Below are 22,826 nucleotides of genomic sequence, written 5' to 3'. Positions count from 1 at the left end.
CCTTATATTCTTACACAACAAAATTGGTAGAAAATTCACCAAAATCAAAGGGCAAATTTGATCATATTTTCCCAAGAAATTTGGGAAATTAAAGTAATTTTAACTTGTATGTCCCGCAAAATCCAAATAGCAAAACTTCCAACAGGACCCAAAAATACATTTCAACCCTTGATTACTTGTCGGTTTTATCAATTTCATTTGGTTTGTGCATTTGAAGTACATTTTTGTGAAGAAAATTAAGGTCATAATATAGATTAGGACTTGTTGATAAGTATATAACAAAATAACTGTCGTCCAACATGGATGAGCACTCTAAGCGGCATAACATATTAATTGTACTTGTTTTCAAGGAGGACATACTTCGCAGATGAGAACAGACTAAAGCATATTTATATTACAATGTTGCGCTGTTATTTATGTCCAGTTTATGTGCAGAGAAAAAATTGGAAAATTATAGTTGTATGTACACAGGAATAAACGATTTCCACAATAATTTTCTTCATAGGTAAATGTTTGAAGGAAGGCGTAGTTGCAGAGGAAAAATTGCTATTGTTTATGTCAACAGGAATGAGAAACAAATTTTACCAAATTTTGGCACTCCAAAACTTGAACCAATTTCTGTGTCCGTTCATTTCTTTTGCCTTTTATCTCAACAAATTTAGTTGTTTCTCATCAATCTTGCCAGCAAACCTGGGACCACACTAGGGTACATGAATTTTTAATTCAATTCACACCATCAGCCCTAACTTTTTTGGGTTGGTACAGTTCTTCTAGACACAAGACACTATAGAAGCAATTTGTTGTATTTTAAATCTGTAATTTTTCAGAATCTTTAATTGCATTCTGATCCTCTACCGACTAAGAATTCCTTTTGCCACTAAGAGAAAGGACTGCAGTCAATAACAGCTAGATGCAACTAGCGTTTTGTTATGCAGGGTTTAGTAAGTACAGCACACCTAAAGACTCTCACTGCATTTGAATCACTGAACTGGGAAAAAGATAACTAATTCAAGTGTTCTAGGGAGGACCATGCTGATCAGAGTAACGTGCCTCTCAAAAAAGTACAAGCTTCTACTTCAAGAATGCACTGTTAGGTTTTTACAATAGCTATGAACCAGTCTCTTTCCATATGTTTATTCATGCAATATTACTTTTCTTGCATTTTGGGGTATAAAAATACGCATATTTACCACCAAATATAACAGAGTAACGTGCCTCTCAAAAAAGTACAAGTTTCTACTTCAAGAATGCACTGTTAGGTTTTTACAGTAGCTCTGAACCAGTCTCTTTCCATATGTTTATTCATGCAATATTACTTTTCTTGCATTTTGGGGTACAAAAATAAGCATATTTACCACCAAACATAACAGATCATCCTATTGTTTCAAAATGGGAAGCCTTGCATGCTCAAAACCCACAGTTATAGGATCCACCCATTATCCAATTCATTCATTATTTGTGATCTAAAATGTTTTGTGAATATATAAATACATGGTGGACATGAATTTTGATGATTTGTGATCTAGATGCTGTCATGAAATTTTCAAGGTTGCTAGACAAACAATGGGAATAACATTTGCGCATTTTACCACCATTTCCTGATTGCAAGCATTAAAAGCAAGGTTACCAAGAGACGGGTACTTGGAGACTCCGGAGACTGGTACCAGTACTGGTGCGACTAATTTTCAAAAATAGGAGATGGGGTATTTGTAGACGCCAATTTTTTTAAGAAATAATATATAATAATTTCCAAAACATATTGTGTCACAGAACTTTGAAAATAGGAACAGTGGTAAAGTTTAACATTAACTTTGAAATTGAACAAAAATTGAAATTAAAATTGCTTATATTGCTTATACCATAGCCAGTTTAAATTGTTTAGTGAAAGTAAGGTAATATAGATGTTGAGCACACTCAATACTGTTGGATAAATAGTAAAGGCAGTTTCTCTTTAGACTATTACAATGATAAGAAATCTCAAATCAGTCCTTTCAAAAAGTCTACTGTCAATAGATCTGATCACTATAACTTTGCATGGATTTTTGTCTTCCTGTGAAACAGTTTCCTTATTAGTCATTTCCCTATGACTTTGCTTTGCTGCAAGCTTATCTTATTTGTTTGCTTTATTTTTTTTGGTTTTTACTGCATTTTGCCCTAAATTTTCTAGGTGGAGACGTCAATTTTTGGTCGGGAGACGGCAGCCAAAAGCACTTATGCGTTAAGAAGTTTCTGGAGAAATATCTGGTACCGGATACGAATCTCTGGTATGTCTCCAGTACTGGTACGGGTCTCCAGGGGTAGGAGACGGGTCTCCTGGTAACTATGATTAAAAGTTTAAACAAAAACCCACATTCAACCTGGGGTCTGGACCATTAAATGATACACCAACTATCCTTTCAACTCAGAAAAGACTTCTTTTCCAAAATAAATATCAAAGGCCCAGAAAAGGAACCAATTTTTTGTCAGATGGTTTGCGGTGTAATGATAACTGAACAGACGTAAGGGTGTGACACGGGTTCAAATCGACTCCCTACAATAAGACAGTAAATAATCATACATTAGTCTTTAAGGCAGCCTATAACCTCACCCCAAATCAATACTCACAGTGAAACAATTAAGTTTCCCAAAGTAGTTTGCATCATCCACCAAAACTGGAAATGTTCATTCTTAAGATGGCAATCCTTTAGATGCCCGAGGCCTCATAGAAGATGGAGCAGAAATGGCTTTTAATTCATCAATAAACTCAAGATGTAATAACTAGGGAAAAACAGATAACAAGGCAGACAACTGTACAAGAACAGAAATAAGTAACTGACCAAGTTGAAAAGTACTTATCGATACAGGTCACTGAGATAATCTGATTTTCTTATTTATTAAGCAGAAAGCTACATGCATGCTACGGTCAGGACGAAGTGTTTAAATTATTTATAAAAAAAAGGAAACTACAAGGACAGTGAATCAGAAAAGAGAGTAATTATAATCTAGAGAACTGACGTAGCCAATAATTCAAAATTTCCCACAGAAATTGTTAAGCAGGACTCTGGGGTAGGTAATTCAGGTGAACTAAATATGCATATGCAATTCTAGATTGGTACAGATGCATAAAATATTTTAAATTATAATTATATTAGAAAACATGTCTAAGGTCATATAGAACACTTTTCAACCATTTCACACAGAAGGAAGGAATTGTCGATATAAATTAAAAAGTCCGCAGCAAGAAATGATCCACACGTTGGAACAGTTGAACAAGTATTAAAAGTACCTCTACATCCATCTGAATGGTGAGATAAAACAAATACAGGAAAGTAGAAACAACGAAATAAACGGTGGGGTGCAGGTGCTAGATGCCATTGCAAATCATGAGTACTAGAACAGAGGAATACAGTTACAGATATAATGTATCTAAATAAAGTCACCAAGTGAGGCAGATGCAGGAATGGGGTTGTGTACCCCATGCTAGAGTTTCCATAGGACTTATTTTTCAATAAAATGATTTGAGAAAACGATCTCTCCAGGAATACATCTCATTGCATCGTGATAAATTATAGTAGCTGAAATCTGGTGAATGTGAGTCAGAAAAAATTGATTCACGATGTCATGTTACTTTTTAAAATGATTTAGAAATTCTGAAAAAGAATTTGTATTAAAAAAAAAATCCGAGTAATTATAACAAACATGAATTGAATCACAAGCCATCTTTCAGATTGATTCAATTGGTGTCAAAATCCAATGCAGCTCTCTATTTGGAATTTCTATATTGTATTAATGTCATCAAGAACAGAACCCAAAAAGCTCAATACAGGTTCTGTTACCTGCCAAAAAATTGACAATGTCTGCTGGAATTCGATAAAGAGATATTAAAGAACAATGCCATCTTTCAGATAGAGAATAGTCTTAGAGTCTCAATCTCCAATACAGCTCTAAAATTTGGAATTTTTTTAATATCATATCCTAATCAGGGCAAGGATTCAAAAACCTCAGAATAGGTCCTATTATCTGCAAAGTATATCTCAACCATTTCAACAAAAACAAACATATGCACAAGGTTTTAGATGGAGTTTATCATCCCCAAAATGCATTAATACATTATATCGTAATTGATAGATACATCATATCATCTGTGAAAAAAGAAAATTCAATGTGGTTTCCAGATTAATCTCCTTTTAAGGTTCATATCATCTAAAACAGTTCTTCCCTAGAAGTTTAAAGCGAAAATTAAATGTTGTTTAGTTCTTAAAAAAGGAAAAGAGATAATACCCAAGTTTGATCATGAAATCTCCTACACAATGACAGACCCGACCAGAAACATCAAATAGAAAAATCACATACCTCATAAATATCAGTCCTCAGTAAATTGCATCCAGAAGAAAATGCCTGAGACTCCATGTTATCCGAAGCCATCAAATTCAAATCTTTGCAAAGTCTTCCAATAAGATCTTAATTAAAGAAAGGATTTCTACCTTGAATCAACTTTTATCCTCATAATCTATTTTATCTGCAACTTTTTAAAATGTTGAATCAATCTTCCAGACAGAAGCAGGACGGCTTTTAAATTTAGGATAAAGTTTCCGTACACACAAAATTAAATTATACATAATAATAAACATATCAAGGCAAGGATCCAAAACCAAGAATGACTTCTAAACCTGGCTCATCTTAACAATTAATTGAAGCATTAGGACATCCATCATATGGAGCCAATAGTAACAGTGTTCAATAAATCTAAAAACCAATTTAGGAATTCTTACATTATCATGTCCGAATCAAAAGTAAAGATCCACACAGTACGTGTATCTGCGGATTAAGCTACCTAACTTCAATAAGCATAATTTTTGGTACAATGTTAAATTTTTGAGGACCCAAATGAGCAATGCAGCTCTAAAAGAATATATTGTTTTCTTAGATTATCATTTTATCTTATTCAAAGTAAAGATCCAAGATGTTCATGATAAATTCCACTACCAGAATATAAATCTGACAAACTCCAATAACTATAAATCTGGCAATGCCTCAATGTCCAATGCATATCAAAGAATAGAGAATTTTACATTATTACATTCGAGTTCAATAGAATCGGGATAAATCTTATCATAATACTCAATTCAATTTTTTTCGGATGAAACCCTAATCTACCTACGTTATCCAATGCTTCACGAATTTTAAATTATTACAACATAATGGAATAAACTCTGTATAAAACGTATTATGCAAAAACAAATTCAATACAATTTTTTCAAATCAAGCCCCACCGCACATCGTGCAATGCAGCTCTTTCCAACACATCTAATCGCTACTCTAATGTTATTTTCCCTAGAACTAAATGCCCATAACAGTAAAAAAGAAATAAATTCAAAATCAATGCACCCATCACAGCAGATCTCGGCGTGTTGCAAATCCATACTGTGCCCTGCGTATATTCTCCTGCCTCTTCTTGTATATCACAAACACTAGTCCACCCAATGCTACTCCGAACATAACACCGATAACAACACCAGCCTTCTTCCCCGCATTCATGCCCTTAGAGGAAGAAGAAGAATTCTCTGAATCTTCCCCTACCTTTGAATCTTGTACAGCTGACAGATCTGGGGCAGGGACAGCGGCAGAGACAGGGGCAGGAACAGGTGCAGAATCAGAGGCAATTGACGGAGACTGTGATGGAGGTGCTGGTGGAGACGGACTCGGTGCCGATTCTGGAGAAAATGAAGGGCTTTCAGAAGGGCTGCTTGATGGTGAACTTTCAGGGCTAGGAATGGGAGTGTCTACAGCATTGTCAGGGCTCGGCGACAGTTCAGAGCTTGCAGTGTGTGGAGATGGAGCAGGGGATTCGACGTGAGAACTAGCATTAGATTTAGCAAGAGATTGATGTGTAGCAGCATTGCAAAAAGCTACAAGCAAGGCTGTTATGACCAAAAACTGAGCTAAACCTCCCGCCATGGATAAAATTGGGATTCTCTAGAATACAATGCTGCTTTTCTTTCTTCCTCTGACTGATTGCAGATCGTTTCTCTGATACCCAGAAGAACTGCCAGTAGAAGGTTTGATGGGTATGGAGTAGCAGTGGATTTTGAGAATTTGGCGGATCTGGGTGTGCAAATCTGGCAGTAAATTATTGATTAACACTTGCATATGACGGCACTCATGTTCTTGATAGCGCTAAATGTAAGGCTTGTTTGCATGCTTTTTGTCTCTTTTGGTGATAAATATAGGATCACTTTAGTGCATGTATTTGAATATAACAGAATAGCGGTGGATCTCTGGATGGATTTAAATATTCTTGGCCTGTGAGTTTGTGGTCTTATGGTCTTATGTCTGTTTCTGACCTGGTTGAAGTATCTCCATCTAGAGGATGAGATTGCAACAATATGTTAGGAAAGGGATCGGACTGTTTATATTGATCCCATTTTGAAGGGTTACTTCATCCTATTTTAAGATATTTTTAATATACCTATTGAAAAGTTTTATTACATTATTTATATATATATATATATATATATATATATATATATATATTTGGTTAGATTTTAGCTAGATTTTTTTTATAGATTGATGTATTTGTTTGGGATTCCACTTCACATTGAGGGTTTGTTTTGGTATTATCATATATATATAAAATAATTAGATATTAAATGAAAAATTAATAATATTAAATTGGGATAATTACAAAGTTAATTGATTGGGTGAGGGAGATAGACAAATTGTTTGATCAACTAAGAGTGAGTCAAGTTGAGAAGTAGAAGTGAAGATATAATCAGTATTAAATAATAAAAAATACTTAATTAACTCCCTGGAAGAGAAAAAAAATTAAATTAAAAATAATAATAATAAATATTATTTTTGCTTTTAATGCATTTGTGTCACTATTTTTTATGGTGGAGGCTTTTGCATTCATATGTGAGTATAATAGGCTTTCCATAAAGAAATCTATTTGATAGATAAACACTATAAATATTTGTGAATAAAAGAAAAAAATATATATACTTCAATGTTAAACATTTTAACTTTTTAAGATTTTAAATATTAAAAAGAAAATTAAAATTCAAGTTGTAATTATTATTGATTTTATTATTGTTGTACATATACAATCGTAATGGTAAAAGTTGTTATGCTTGTTATTTTTGCTTTAATTTTGTGTATATTTTAGTGAAATGTCTTAAATACAATAGCACAAGATGTTTTTTTCTAGGTTTTGGTTCATGGCTTGATCCCTAATTGTATCCATTCAATCTCTATTTATACTTATCTCTATCCATTCAACATTTTTTTAATGGAGGATTTTATAACATCCATAAAAAACTTTTAGCTACTTGGTACTAGAGCACAAGCCTCTAAGTTGAAATCTCTTCGGTTGAGAGCCAAGGACTGGGGGGTATCCATTATTTGCCAAATTCATAGGAGGTATGATCCTAGCCCCATCCCTTACGATGTTAGGGCCTTGAACTCAACAAGACTTATCCCTAGCGGGCTCATTAAGAAACATTCAACTTCATCATTAGATCAAGGACCTATTGACTCTTCAGTCAACATTTACTCTCATTTATTTATTCATATTTACACTTACTTTTGTCTATTTTCTCTATGCTTCAAGATTACCATTTTAGCTCCATAGTTTTTTTAGGGGAGAATATTGATCTAATTCAGTTCAACAACACTTGGGAATGAACCCAAAATTTAAATTTCTCTAATTTGAATTCTAATTTTTTCACCACTTTTTACTATCCATTGTGATTTGACTTAACACATGCTTCTACAACATGCTATTATATCATTATATTTAAAGATATTTAATGAACACTTAATTTCATACCAAGAAAAATAGAAGGAATTCAGAAAATAAGGAGAATCATTTGAACATATATTTCAAATTCTAAAGGGACAAAGAATCTCCAACATCATTGTTTATGCCACCTACATGTTTATGTATGATATGTTCAATATCACTCCTAGCCATTAACCCTAAGCAATAAGGGGGTTGATAAAGGGGAACTAATTCACCTATCAAGTTAAAAATCTCCCATAGGTATTCATAAACATTGTGGATACCTTAAGGACCTAGACATGTATGAGTACAAAATTTATATGGAGCCATTTGATACCCCAAAGTCCTCGATTTTGATTAAGATTAATAAAATGAGGCAAAGCTATAAGGGGCTCTATATAAGGACCCAAATTAATCTTTTGGATACTATAATTAAGATAGACATTAATCAAAAGATTATAAGTTTTGGTTTGACTATAATATATTTTCTCAATTTCAACTACTTTAGCAATAAATAGTGTGTTTACTACTATAATGTTGAAAATTGCATACCCTTGCAATTTCATGTCATATCTTTTACTCACCCTGGTACCTTAGCTTGCATTATGTTAAAAAAAATGTGTTAACACTCTTTTGTTTTTGTTTTTCTAATCTTTTTGTCATTCCTAGTGTTTTGATACTTTGTTTGGTATGACTTGTTTGAATACAAGCAATACACACAAACATTTGCATGGCAGACTAGCACCCTATAACAAGTCATGATTTAGTGACTATTTCAAGAATTTCAACTATCATAATACTCACATCTCACCTTAAAGATGTTCGAGATGATCATCCACCATGTTGGAATTTAATACCATAGTCCAAAATTTGTAGTGAGCCACAATTTATTTGCACACTTAGGCCTCATTTTGCCATTAATTTATAACTAATCTAAGAAACCCTTTTTTATGTCTTTATTTGTTATTTCATGTAAATGTCATCTTCCTTGTGTTCCTAATTAGTCAAAACATGCATGAATTTATAAAATGCTTAATTTTAGGTAGTCAATTGAGTTTCAAACTCCCTCATGTGAGCATATCTTTTTGCTTAAGTCCAATTTTCTTTATTTCTATCACCCCATTAGACTCAACCATGTCATCTTCTTGAAGTTTGAATTTTCTTGTATTTTTCTCAATCGGTTGCACTTCCCTCTCCCTGGGTTCCTATCATGAGGTATGCCCAAACCTTGACCCTAGATGGTCCAAAAATGTTTAGCATTTTCCACTATAACTCTCACCTACCCCTTACATGATCTAAGTCATTTATCACTAGATTCGATGCCCTAACTTCCATAATAGGTGTTTTACCATGCAAAATACATTATTCATTAAGAAGAGGTAGATTTACACACCATTTCAATGGTAAAAGAGAAAAATGACCCAAATTTGTATTAATGATCCAATGAGGGCCTACACCTACCAAATAAGATTTGATCACACTAGAATTTATTTAATGTGTCAATGCTTTAATTAATGTAGCAGTTAGGGTTTTCAACACTTGATACATTTGCACAATTCCTAGGACACCTTTCAATGGATTTTGTGAACCCTTTTTTAGCTCTATACACTCATATAGATCCCTGGCATTAATGCTCAGAATGATGAAAAATGTAATGATGACACTTTTCCCACATTTATAGGTATCTCTACCGATCCCAAAGGATCCATTTCTATATGCATAATTAAATAAAATGATGACTACAACATGGCAAATCTTTGTAATACTATGCAACAATGTTTCCTCCCACAAATTTGAACACCTAGGCTAGTGATCTATAAATACATGTTCTTTCTTCATTATAATGGTTGGTCATTTATAGGTTCCCATAAAATTAAAGCGTGGAGTATACTAGGATTTCAAAATTTATTATTTTACTCACCATTAGAGATGTTCTTTAAGTTTTATAGTTGGCCAATGTAGTTGGTGCACACAATGGTATGTCTCCTTGGCTAGTGATTGGCATTTTAGAGATTATTTTTAAGTACTAAGGTACATGATAGACTCTCTTTCTTGAAAGAAATTCTTATACCACAATTGTTGGTGTGACTATAACAAGGATTTGATTAGTGTTGCATCACTATAAATTATTATGTATTTTAATGTGTAATAATCTCTTCTTGTTGTAGGTGAATATTAGCTATTTTGGAAAAGGATCATTAATGATATGGTGAGGTGATATGGTGAGGGCCCTACACCTACTAGATAGTATTTGAACACACCTTGAATTTATTTTTTATTTGCAAGCATGGATTCAAAGAGAAGGAAGGGTAAACACACACATTCTTTAGTTAATATAGTAGTTAGAGTTTCATAGCATGATACATTTGCACCATACCCAAGCCACCTTTTAATGGATTTTATAGGTCCTTTTTTCACTTTGTATACTCTAATATACCTATTGTTAATGCTCAAAATGATGAAAAATATAATGACATGTTTTCTCTCATTTCTAGGTATCTCCATAGATCCTAAAGGGACTATTTCTATACACGAACTTATTCAAGAAAATTATGAATAGAAAATGAGAAGTCTCTATAATACCATGAATCCATATTTATTCTCTTCGACTTGAATAGGTTGGTGATCTACAAATACATATTCTTTCTTCATTGCAAGATTTTTTCGTTCATGGGTTTCCAAAGACCTGAAGTGCAAAGTATTCCAGAGGCTTTCAAAATCTATTAAAGTTTCTTCACCATTAAAGTTATTCTTAAGTTATAGCAAGGTAGTTAATGAAATAGATGTATGTAACCACGTGTCTCCTTGATCAATAGTTGGCATTTTAGACAGTTTTTTGGTATTGAGGCATGATAGGTACTCTTTCTTGGAAAAAATTATTTCACTATAATTTTTTGTGTGATAACAAGGATTTTATTTAGTGTTGCAACATTGTAAATATTGTACTTTGTCATTTGTAATAATTTGTTTCTTTCTATAGATGAAAGTTAGTTAGTTTGGAGAAGGATCATTAAGTAGATATGAATGTTATGCATCACACCTCTATTATTATTTAATGTTATTTATTTCAAATAGTTGGATATAAGTGTATGGCCCAATAAGGCATTGGACTTGAAAACCCTAACCCTCCACATATATTAAAAAGAACAAAATATTTTACTAATATTTATAAGGATTAGAAGTAAGAGTTACACATGTTCATGTTTCATAAAGACAACTAGGGAATATTATTAGAAATTATAAACTAATATATTTCTAGAGAATAATGTCCAGTGTGTTTATACTTTTCCAATATCCATGAAATACTATTTAAGAACATCTTAAGAAACCATACTAATATTGTTACCTATAGATATATGTGCAAAGTATTATAATTATTTACAAAGAGATCTTTTTAGCTAATTAAATTTGGCGTATAAGGTTAAATATTTTTCTATCTATATAACTATGAATTTGTTCTATTCATTGTTCATTTTACGTGATTTCAAAATATTCTAATGATAACTCTAAGGAACACCCTCCTAAGTCCAAGATATTTATGAACCCACATTTACCTTCTTGAAGATAAAAACTTAGCCTTGAAGATATAAAAGAGTTATAAAATTGAGGACACATGGTTTAAGACCTAACACACACTTTTTTTTTTCTCTTTGACCTTGATTCAAACTATGTTCTCTCAATTTTATCATTAGCAAAACTCTCTCAAGCTCTTTATTAGTATATTTAAAGTTTTAGCTATTTGCAATTTTGATTCTTAAGCCCTTACTAATGTGCTTTGTATAAGAAGATCATCATATTATTTTTCACTCATGGAGGTGTGGTATCAACTTCAACAAACAAAATTATACCTATTGGACACACATTTTAGAGGTGATTCTAATATTCTTGTTGTTGTTTAGATCTCTTCTCTTTTTTCTCAATTCATCCATTATTATTTCTCAAGTGCTCATTGAACTTTTTAGAATTTAGGATTTGATACTGTTATTATTATAGTGCTCTAATATTCTAGTATAGTAATGTAATTGTATTTGTCATCTTTATTTTTTTAAAATATGAAAAAACTTAGTTGATGTGGAGGAAGAAATCAAAAAATAGGGATTTAACATTAAGGCAAACCTCCATAAAACAACAAAAATATATTTTTCTCTTTCTCTTATATAATAATTTACATGAAGGAAGGGTTATTTAATCCACACTAAAATTTGTGATATCTTCCTCTTTTTCATTTCTTTGTCATTCTATGAATTTCTTGCAATAGATGAGTTTTTTATATATACTTTTTCATCATTCTTGTAATTGGCGATTTTAATGTAGTCTCTATTTCATTTTCTATATGTATGTATGTGGTAGTTTCCTAGATAGAACCATGCTTTTAATAACTTGGTCATACACGGGAGAATAACACATTACATCTAGATGTCTTTGTAAAGTGCTTACATATACCATAGTTGGCTCTAATATTTTAGTTCAAATTTGAGATGATCCACCCTCAGATCTTTAATGTAAGTCTGATTTTTTTGTTTGGAAATTTTCTAATTTTTTAGATTATTTTGTGTTTTGTGTAGTTTTTCATTTTTTTGAGTTTTTTGCTTGGTTTGGACTAAGAAGAAATGTACAAAATAAAGAATGTTGAAAGAAAATGTTACAACAAATAAACACATACAATAGATATTTTTTAATGAGCCTTTATTGAGTGATTTGTTGGTTACATACCCCTGATCAACATGTACAGGTCTAATACAAAATCTCGAATAACAAGTTTGCCTTGATGAGTTAGATATTTCACCCAAGAGCGTTGTCCATCATTTTGATCTACATTATCAAGCTCACATGAGGTATGATTAGTTCCAATAAAAGTCTAAAACCCCACGTCCCAGCTAAGGATTGGTTACAAATGTTCCCAAGAAGGTACAACTAGCTATAGGGACCAATGATTTGTTGATATATGGCGGGAACTAGCTCAGATCTACAAATTACTTCTCGAGACTTGCCCTCCACCCTTGCAGATCTCTAATTCTTTCACCAATAAATCTCAAAATAGAACAATAACCTTTGAGAATTCCCTTGGGTGATCTCCCCCACTTGTAGGCTCTCAATGCTCTAAGAGTTTTCATTCTCAAAGTCTGATTTCTTGTTGAAACCCTTGCTCTCTAAGAGCTCCAAATCCAAGTTGCTACTGTAAAAATGAATGACAAAATGGGCCCCCAAATGTCACTTTATTGAAAACACTAATCGAACTCTTTCAGGGTTGCAAGATTTTAATTTATTATATTTTAAATTGCCTCCTAAGGTTGATCAAACTTTTCCATGAAGCCCTTATTAATCATTAGGTTATTTTTAAAAAACATCTTATGTTTCCTAGGATCATACCCCTCATGGTGGCCCCTCTTATTAGTCACTTTATTAAATTTTATAAAGTAGCATTATTTAATAAAGCAACTTATTAATTTAATTAAAATATTAAAGTCATTACTGTAATATTTCATTTTTTATTCTAAAATCATCATTTGTCCTCTCCAATTGCAAATTGATATTGCAAATGATTTCAAGGTGATGTTTGGATGAAGCAGGGCAACTGCCATTCTCCTCCTTAAAAATATGAGACTTTCTCTAATCATCTGAAAAATGCTCATAAGGCCTCCTGTTATGCTTCACAAGCTCTGACTGGTCAATAAGTTAATTGCCAGACCCCTCCTAAAAAATAGGAACCCTTCCTAAAAATAGGAGACTGGCCATGATCTCCTGAAATGCCTCCCAAAAATCTCCAAAGGGTCACAAGCCCCCTAAATGGGCTCCCTATCCACCGTATTAGCCTACGGGAGCCCTATTGATAGGATAACCTTGCTAAAAACTCTAACACTAAGGAATGCACAAAAATAGGGACATTGTAGTCCACCCTCCCCAAAGATTTCTTGTCCTCAAGAAATGCCAGTACAACCTCCAATCAATGAACTGCTCCAAATGGGAATCAAGAATGATCTTAGGGTTCCACGTCAATCTCAGAAGGAATCCACCATGTTGGTTTTGCACCACTTTGATTATAACTGAAATACCATTGTGTCAAATCTAGATCCTCCTCTCTTGGAACCCTCCCAAATAATCACAACTAGAACCCAAACTAAAATGGCGGAAATCCATATCAAGAAACATCTCCCGCGAATGCATCTTAGTGAGGTCCATAATTGCAATCCTTGTACCTGATATGATCTTAGGTAACAAAAACCTCAGCCATAAAATAGAAACCTCAACATCTCCCTTCATGATGTCCCATAATCGAAACATATCGATCTCTAGCAAGGGACTAGTATAGAATATTCCGACCAAACCATCTCTAAAATCTAAATCACCTCTCCAAACTTGGGTCATTATCTCACAACTGAAAACTTCACAGAGGTCCCAAATCATCACTCCAACACATCCACTAATAACGAATAGACAAATATCTCCCATAGTGTAACCATCACTAACTATCCATCTAACTTTTAATGATCTTATAGAAATGTGATAAATGCCCATCAAGGGTGCATAGGAAAATATGCTAATCCATACTAGGCTATTGATATAAATCAAAACAACAGTATGCAAACTGAATATTATGTTGGCAATTGACATTCATCCGGTAAGGCAAATTCCATTTAGGGTTGTCATTGTTGGCATGTTTGGCATAACTGATACAGATGGAGAATGATGGCTGAATCGGTACAAGACTGTTTGAGATGACATTGTGATGAAGAGATTGAAATTGCATGATGGATGACTTTGATTAGTTATTTATGTTGTCATTTATGGGAACTAATGTTTATTCATGTCTATTGATGTTTACTTATGTTTTATTATGTCATCTAAATCTTTTGGTCTACTGGAGAGGGCTTACCAGTAAAGAATCAAGAAACTGAGAATTTAGCCTTAATCGGTAAGTGAGGAAATATTTTGATTGTATCTGGTGATTGGTGATGATTGAGGTTTTGTGGTTTTGAATGTAAGTTTCTATCATTGTAACATGTATCTGATCGCAACCGCATCATGTTGTGAGAACCGAAAGTTATGTTTATAATTTCTATTGAGTTTTTGCTAGGGTTTAAGAAGGGTTTAAGGACTGGTAAAGAATTCTCTTAACCAGTAATATTTTTGGTTTGGCAGTGATCTACATCAAGTTCACATGTTGATGATAATGCGGCACAAACCGCGTGAAGTGTTTGAAAGATGTTTTGGCATGTTTGGAGAGCAAATTTCTTAGGAATTTTCAAAGTGCTTAGCAGAATGAGCTAAGGGTTTGACTTTATACCAAATCGACTTGTTGTGATGATTTATGATCATTCAATGACTGATATTGATTTGTAATTGATTGTAATGATCCATATGATGATCTGTAATGAGTTGTAAAGATCTGTGATGATCTATGTAGTAAGTCTTAGGGTTTTGATTTTGACCTAGTTGTAAAGGTTATTTATGTTGGTAAGGTTGATGTTTTGAAGTGTCGATGATTTTGAGAAGTGTGTGAAGAAGACCAGAGTGTATGAGAAGATCTACCAGAATAATGTAGACTTAGAACTTAATTGGATCTTATCAAGCAAGCAGTTGAGTTATATACACAAATCATTCACTTTTCTTCTCTAACAATTACAACAGCTAAAATCCCTTAACTAGGTAGGTCCTAACATGCCTCACATTGTAAAATCCCCTAACAGGGTGACTCAATATCTGAGTTCTAAATCCTCTTGTGAGGTTGATCCTAACAGATTAAAGCTCCTAACAGGGCTGAGGTAAATCCCTTAACCGGGTGACTCCTAACAGGGCATCATTGTAAGCTTCTAACCGGGCTTGGCTCCTAATAGGGTGCATTCCGAAAGAGTGCAAAATATTTGTGGGTGTGTCGACTTGAATTTCATCCTTGGAATGTTACCTGCAATAAGTTAGTTTCACAAAATACAAATGGAAATGCTATAGGAAATCCAAACTCAACCAATGAAACTGCATGAAATACATATTAAAATAAAACATTATTTTTACCTTCATGGCTTATGTCCCATTGTGTCCTAACTCCACTGTTTCTGGTTGTAGATGGTGTGCTCTCAGACAATGCACTGTTGGCTTCCAAGATGGCATATGAAGAATGGACTAATAACTTGTAGTTAACTGATACTATGATATGCAAATACTACATAATTATGCTAAAATGATAATGCTATATGATTATTACTAAAATGATATTTGCTATTTTCTATTTGCTTCAAAAAAACTCATGGATGCATATGATTGATTTGAAGACTATTTTGAAGACTAACTCTCTCTCAACTGAAGCTCTTGATTTTATAGACTTTGAGAGGATTAGATGATGTGGCTCAGATCAACAGTCTTGATCAGATCTGCAAATTTGGATGACTGTGAGCAAAGGTGAAGGTTGAGAGAAAGGGGGAAGGAGAAGACAAGTGTCACTCATCTCACATTGACTGGGTTGTTGACTGAGGGAATCTAGGGATGGTTGGAGGAAATTTAGGCATGAGAGGACAAGTGGACTCAAGTCCTTCCTAAGATGTAGGGGTGTTGGAGAGAATATAGGAAATGGTTATGAAATATGTGTACGTACACAATATTCATTAAATTTGGAAGTTGGAGATAAATGATGGATTAATATTTAAGAAATATTAATTTCCTTAGCCACATGTTCGATGAGTTGGCAAAGGGAAGATGAAGTGGAGATGGAGGGTGAGTTGGAAAAGAGATTAAATAATTTAAGAAATTATTTAATATTTGAGACTATAGGATAGAAGAATAACTATTAAATATTAGATATTTAATTGTTTGAATGAGATAATTAAATATTAGATATTTAATTAACTTGGTTAGAGGAATAATTAAATATTAAATATTTAATTATTTAGAGGAATAGGATAGATGAATTAATTAATAAAATATTAATTAATAGAAAGACACGAAAATGAATTAAATAAATTAATCTTTTCAAATTAATTATTTAATAGAAGAATAAATATTAAATAAATATAGAATATTTATTTAATTGCTCATAGCCAATTTTAGGTGTATACATTTTGCCCCTCTTTGAAATGATGTCGAGACAACATTGTTTCAAAGATTAAATCAAGTCTCGATAATGCCTGATAGAAATTGAAAATCCTAATTTTGTGCCCCCTTAAGAGATTGATCGTGAAATTGTTGAAAATTCTAGTTTGAACGATTAATCTCATGATAATTGATTAAATTTATGGTCAATTAAATTCATTTGTAAAAAAACAAATTAAATTGCCCCATTTGAAATTAATTACTCTTCAAATAGTAAATATAAAATTAACCAAGGCTAATTTTAACTTCATTGTTATCCTTGTCAGCTTGTGGAGAAAATAGTCTTGCTGAGGTGAAGAAATGGTGATTTTCGTGGAGAACCATCGTTTTTAGTGAGTTCGGCAATATCAGCGTCCAGTCGAGCATGGGTATCCGGTATGTATCTTATCTCGAGCTTTGTTTTCAAGTTTTCATTCAAATTTACATGTTTTTAGGTGCGTTTTTTGTTTTTTTGATTTTTTTAATTTTTTTCGGTGTTATTTTAGCGCTTTTGCAATTTGTTTTAGAGCATTTGCAATTAGGTTTAGCGCAAATGCCTAGATTAGTGCATATGCTCTTTATGTTAGCACATATGCATAGGGCAACGCAAATGCATCGTTTGTTAGCGCATATGCTAAAAAAGGTAGCGCTTTTGCATGGGTTAGCGCGTATGCTTGTAGATTTAGTGCTTTTGTTAAAAAGGATAGCACATATGCACTAGGTTAGTGCATTTGCATTTAGTTTTAGCACAAATGTTCAATAGGATAGCGCTTTTGCTCAAATTTGATGTGTTTTGATAAGTGCAAAGGCTAAAAATCACTTTGATGATTAGATTTAACATGTTTAATACGCATTGATGATGAAAATAGGAACTGGATTGAGTGATTGCATGCTTGATAGATGGATAGATAGGTTGATTGATTGATTTGATTGCTTGATTGATTGATAGGTTGGATTGATTCATTGGATCGATAGATTTGATTGCTTTGATTAGCTTGATTGATAGATTTGATTGCTTTGATTAGCTTGATTGAGTAGCTCTAAGAAACTGATTTAGTTTCTGATGTAAGAGCTTAGCAGAGTTTTGAGTAAACTCGGTGATTGATAGAAAACCATGAATGATAGGTTTTAAAATGATTTGATAGCTTAAGTTGCTTCAATTTGATTTTGATAGATAGATAGCATAGATTGCTTTAGGTTGATTTAATAGATTTGATAGTTGATTGATTGAATTTGATTTGGTAGATAGATGATTGATTGATTTCTCTTGATAAAAAGGAGAAACTTGATGTTCTCCAGTGTCGAGAGAAATTGCTGGTAGTGCGTCATTTAGTTCCAGAGTTGACCCAGGCTGAGATTAGACATATAGATGCCTATGGTTTACCCCATGTATTGTATATGCCTAAGATTACACAAAATAGAGGATTGTTGATAACATTGGCCGAGAGATGGCACAACAAGCATAACACTTTCCACCTACCGACGGGTGAGATTAGTGTGACTCTTGAGGATGTCTACAAGATTCTGCACATCCCAGTGACTGGCGAGCTAGTGTAATATGATTTTTAGGATCGGGTTGGTATAGAGGCTTGTAGAGTTGTGTTTGCTGATGAGAGCATTGGTAGAGGAGAGATCTGATGGGTAGATATGGTGATGTATTACGAGGCTCTTCCTGTTATTCTTTCTGGTTTGATTGGAGGATTTATATGTCCTGATAGGAGATCACGAGGTTTTTCCGTTGGATGGGGTGAGATTCTCCTGAGTATGATGCAGCATTGTACTCAATATGTGTGGGGTGTTTGCATGCTGGCACACTTATATCATGATCTTCATCAGGTAGTGTATGATGAGAGTGTGAGTTTATCTACAAGATGCACTTTATTGTAGATCTGGTGTTGGGAGCATATTGTGGTTACTCGGCCTATCCATCACAGAGTTCGTGGAGAGAGGTAGCCATATGTGTATTTTTATGCAGGTATCCTTACTCAGCATAAGCTGGGTAAGGTGGAGTATTGGCATTGGGTGTTAGATTCATTGGATAGCTTTACTTGGAGACCATATCTTGATTATGAGCCATGGATGGATGATGCACAAACATTACCATTTATCATGCAGAGTAGATATATCATTGGTCGGACTCCTTACATTATTGAGCGATAGTTGATTGGTTGTATTTTAAGACAATTTGGTATCATTCAGCCTATGCCTATTGGTGGGACTATATATTCTCGACGATACAGAGATAGGCAAGATTGGGGACCTTTGTTGTCATTTGAGATTGCTCATGCAGAGTTTGTTGCTACTCCGAGAGTGGCTTATGATATGAGATTGCACATTCTTGATCTCGGGGTTACTGCAAATTATGCTTAGTACATATTAGCTCATCCATTTTCTTGCATTACTGATCCAGCAGATCCTCCTCCCAGCTCAGGAGATGAGGATGATGATTCAGATGATCCAGTTTCTAGGAGACGGAGATGGAGACAAGAGCTTAGAGCTGCTCAGGAGATTGGGGGAGGTGGAGATGATGGTGGGGATGGTGGTGGTGGTGGTAGGAGACCTGGATGGAGGGGAGGTTGATTGAGAGTCCATGGAGGACTATTTGGATCGACTAGCAGGATTGAGAGAGCATGTCCTATGGGTGGGAGGGATGTTGGACAGATTGGGAGAGATCATGGAAAGGTAGGTATGAGATCACCGAGAGGGTTACCATTGACAGGAGGCAGGGTGATTAGACTGGATGGGGGTTGCGGGAGAGGTATTGATTTTGGACAGATTCAACAAGATCCTAGGGTTATTGCAGCTCATGGTGGAGATGATGAGGATCCTGAGGATCATGTTCCCCTGATTAGACAATGGATTCAGAGAGTTACTCGGATTGAGATTCTAGCAGTTGGATAGGTTGGTGGTGAGGGGATTGGGGTTCATGCACCATAGCAGGATTTGCTAGAGCAGGTTGCACCAGAGCATGACATGCCAGAGCAGGTTGCACCAGAGCAAGTTGCACCAAAGAATGATGTGCCAGAGCAAGATACGATTGACAGTCTGAGAGCACAGATTGATCAGCTTCGAACACAGGTGCATACTCTTATTACTGAGTGGGATAGGGCTGTTAGGAGACAACAGGATACTCAGGGCCTTCTTGATCACATTCAACAGGTTGGATCAGGTACTCTCTCAGCTGATACTATTAGAGCATTAGTACGGGCTAGGAAGGAGACTTCCCACTGGCGACGACGATATGAGGAGGTAGTTGCAGAGAGCCAGAGAGCAGGTAGTTATCATACCACCATGTTGATGGACACTAGCAGTGGTGGAGTCCTGGGACCTCCTCAGAGGAGTGGTGATCATGTGAGACAGGCATCTGGAGGATCTTCTCCCCCACAACCACAAAGACGGGCAGAGTCAGATGGTAGTGGTATAGGACAACCATGACTTGATTTGTATTTGATGAGGCATTTGTATTATTTATTTGATATCATTGTATACTTGGACTTGTATTGTTTTATTATGATCTATATGCAGACATGGACTCTATATGATGATCTTTCTTTATTATGCATGTTACTCTTTTTGATGATGACGCTTAGATTCTTGGATTAGATGGATGATGATATTTATGCATGTTACTCTTTTTTTATGATAATCTATATGCATGGATTATATGTATGTAGTGATTGGATGGATGATGATCTATATATGAATGTTGCAATGATAAATGCTTTTGTTGATTTTCAATTTTGATGATCTTGGATGCAAATGAAAATGATTACTAACTTAAATGATATGCAAATGATGCAAATGTAATTATCTATATGGAAATGCAAATGAATGATTGATTTTGTTTTTGATGATGTAAATGATCTATATGAAATGCTTCTGATTTTTATATGTAATGTTTATAATGATTATGAATTTAAGTGCAAAGATGCAACTAAATTATCATTAATGGAATGATAATGCAAACTATAATGATGATACACTATATGATTAATGAAATGCACTTAACTGAATGCAAACTAATGCAATGATAAAATGCAACTAAATGAAATGGATAATGATTAAAAATGAATGCACCTACAATGATCAAATGCAAATGGTTTTTGTTTGTCCAAGTATACTCAATCTTTATTTACGACCGTTGATCTATTAATGAAATGATATGCATATAATGCAGATGAATAATGAGTTCTTATAATGTAGATGAATAATGAGCTAATCTAAAATCATCTAACTAAAAATTGTATTGCCATTCTTCATATGCTATTGTGTAATAGTGCTTGATTTCATCATTGAGCCTCAAAATGTTGTAAGAAAATACAAGCAACTTGACATAATGATTCAAGATGACCTAAGTATTCCTTACATGGATTTTGATATAGCAAGTTAATACAAGCAACTTGATATAATGGATCAAGTTGACCTGAGTATTGCTTGCAGAACAGACAAGGAGTATCTCCTTTCATGCATGACTTGGAACGTCCTCCTTGATCTTTTGCCGATCATATCCTGAGACAAGTTCATACCATATTGAGAGATAAACCAAAGACAACAATCAAAGAAAATAATCATGCCTCATCATAGCTTCTCTAGTCATGGACATCCTTGAGTTGCATAGAATACATGATTAGCAATAAAATCAAGATATAAACACTGAATCTTGCATGTCATTCACATGTTCTTATGGTCATTAACTGATATAATCATCTTGATGAATGATCTTTGATAATCCTTTATTACTTGTTAGTTGATCTGTTTCTGAGTTGCATGATTCAATTGTTGATAAAATTCCTTGATTTTCGTTGCTTTGTTTGCTCGTTATCTGTTTCAAAATCCTAGGTGTTTTGTTTTTCTAAGTTTTTCGAATGTTTTGGATTTTCACAGATTCACAAGATCACCTTAGCAAAAGGAATTGGGATTTTGCTCCCAGCGGAAACAAAAATTTATTATGGATGTATGAATTCATCAAGATCCAAACCATAGCGGGATACAAATGCAAATTTATTGTTTCTGATAAAATTGAAGATAATGACTACAACAAGTATTCCAAAGATTGATAATTGTTGGTAAACTGCATATTCTCAGCTAAATGGTTTAGAGCAATGGATGCAAAAGATGAAATGGATAAGATAAGATAGATGGAAGTGATAGATGCGGTAGAATGGAGTGGATAGGTGTGTAAAGCGATCTCATATATGGAGAAACTTACTTTGTAGATAGTGCTTGTTTACCAGGTTTTCACCACCTGAATTTATTGCATTTTTTTTTGTTTTGATTTTATATGCTTTTTATTGATTTTTTTCAGGACTTTATATCTCAAGCATAGAATTTCATGAGATGGATAGAATTGATAGGTTCATCAAACCAATCACCTTCAGGGGTAGATAACTTGTATGCTCCTGATCCATATTCTGCTACTATGACAAAAGGTCCTAGCCAATTTGATTCAAATTTTCTCTTCTTTTCTTGGTCTTGCTGATTTCTTGGATTCTCCCTTAGAACTATATCTCCAATCTAGAAAATACGGGCCTTGACTCTGTAGTTATAGCTTCTTGCCATTCTTTGTTGGTATACCTTCAAATGTTCTATTGCATTTTGGCGATGTTCTTGGATTAATTCTAGTTCTTGGAGTTGAGAGACTCGTTGTTCTTCTTCTAGTATAAGACCGTTCAAGGATACTCATAGAGAAGGTATCTCTACTTCTATAGGTAATATGGCTTCTGATCCATAGACCAAACAATATGGAATTGCCCCTGTTGGAGTGTAGACACTAGTTCGGTATGCCCAAAGAGCAGGATTTAGCTAAATGTGCCAATCTTTTCCAGCTTCATTGACTGTTTTCTTCAAGATTTTCAAGATAGTTTTGTTTGATGCCTTATCTTGACCATTACCTTGTGGATAATATGGAGTAGAGAACCTATGTTGGATATGAAACTGCTCACATAGCTCTTTCACATCTTGATTTTTGAATGGTCTTCCATTATTAGTGATAATGGTCATAGGAACT

At 34.0% G+C, this 22,826-nt stretch overlaps 1 protein-coding gene across 1 annotated transcript; it reads right to left on the bottom strand.

Moving 5' to 3' along the window:
* Positions 1–4,991: 4,991 nt before the first annotated feature.
* On the bottom strand, positions 4,992–6,370 carry LOC131037619 (uncharacterized). Its single transcript, XM_057969809.2, has one exon. It carries the CDS (start codon positions 5,935–5,937, stop codon positions 5,371–5,373), a length of 567 nt encoding a protein of 188 aa, XP_057825792.2. The 5' UTR covers positions 5,938–6,370; the 3' UTR covers positions 4,992–5,370.
* Between the last annotated feature and the right edge of the window lie 16,456 nt (positions 6,371–22,826).

This window comes from Cryptomeria japonica, chromosome 11 (assembly GCF_030272615.1).
Source record: "Cryptomeria japonica chromosome 11, Sugi_1.0, whole genome shotgun sequence".
NCBI classification, from domain to species: domain Eukaryota; kingdom Viridiplantae; phylum Streptophyta; class Pinopsida; order Cupressales; family Cupressaceae; genus Cryptomeria; species Cryptomeria japonica.
This window is presented reverse-complemented; position numbering and strand designations above follow the sequence as displayed.

Coding starts and splice junctions, on each gene's coding strand:
- LOC131037619 (XM_057969809.2), bottom strand. CDS start 5,937: ATGGCGGGAGGTTTAGCTCAGTTTTTGGTCATAACAGCCTTGCTTGTA.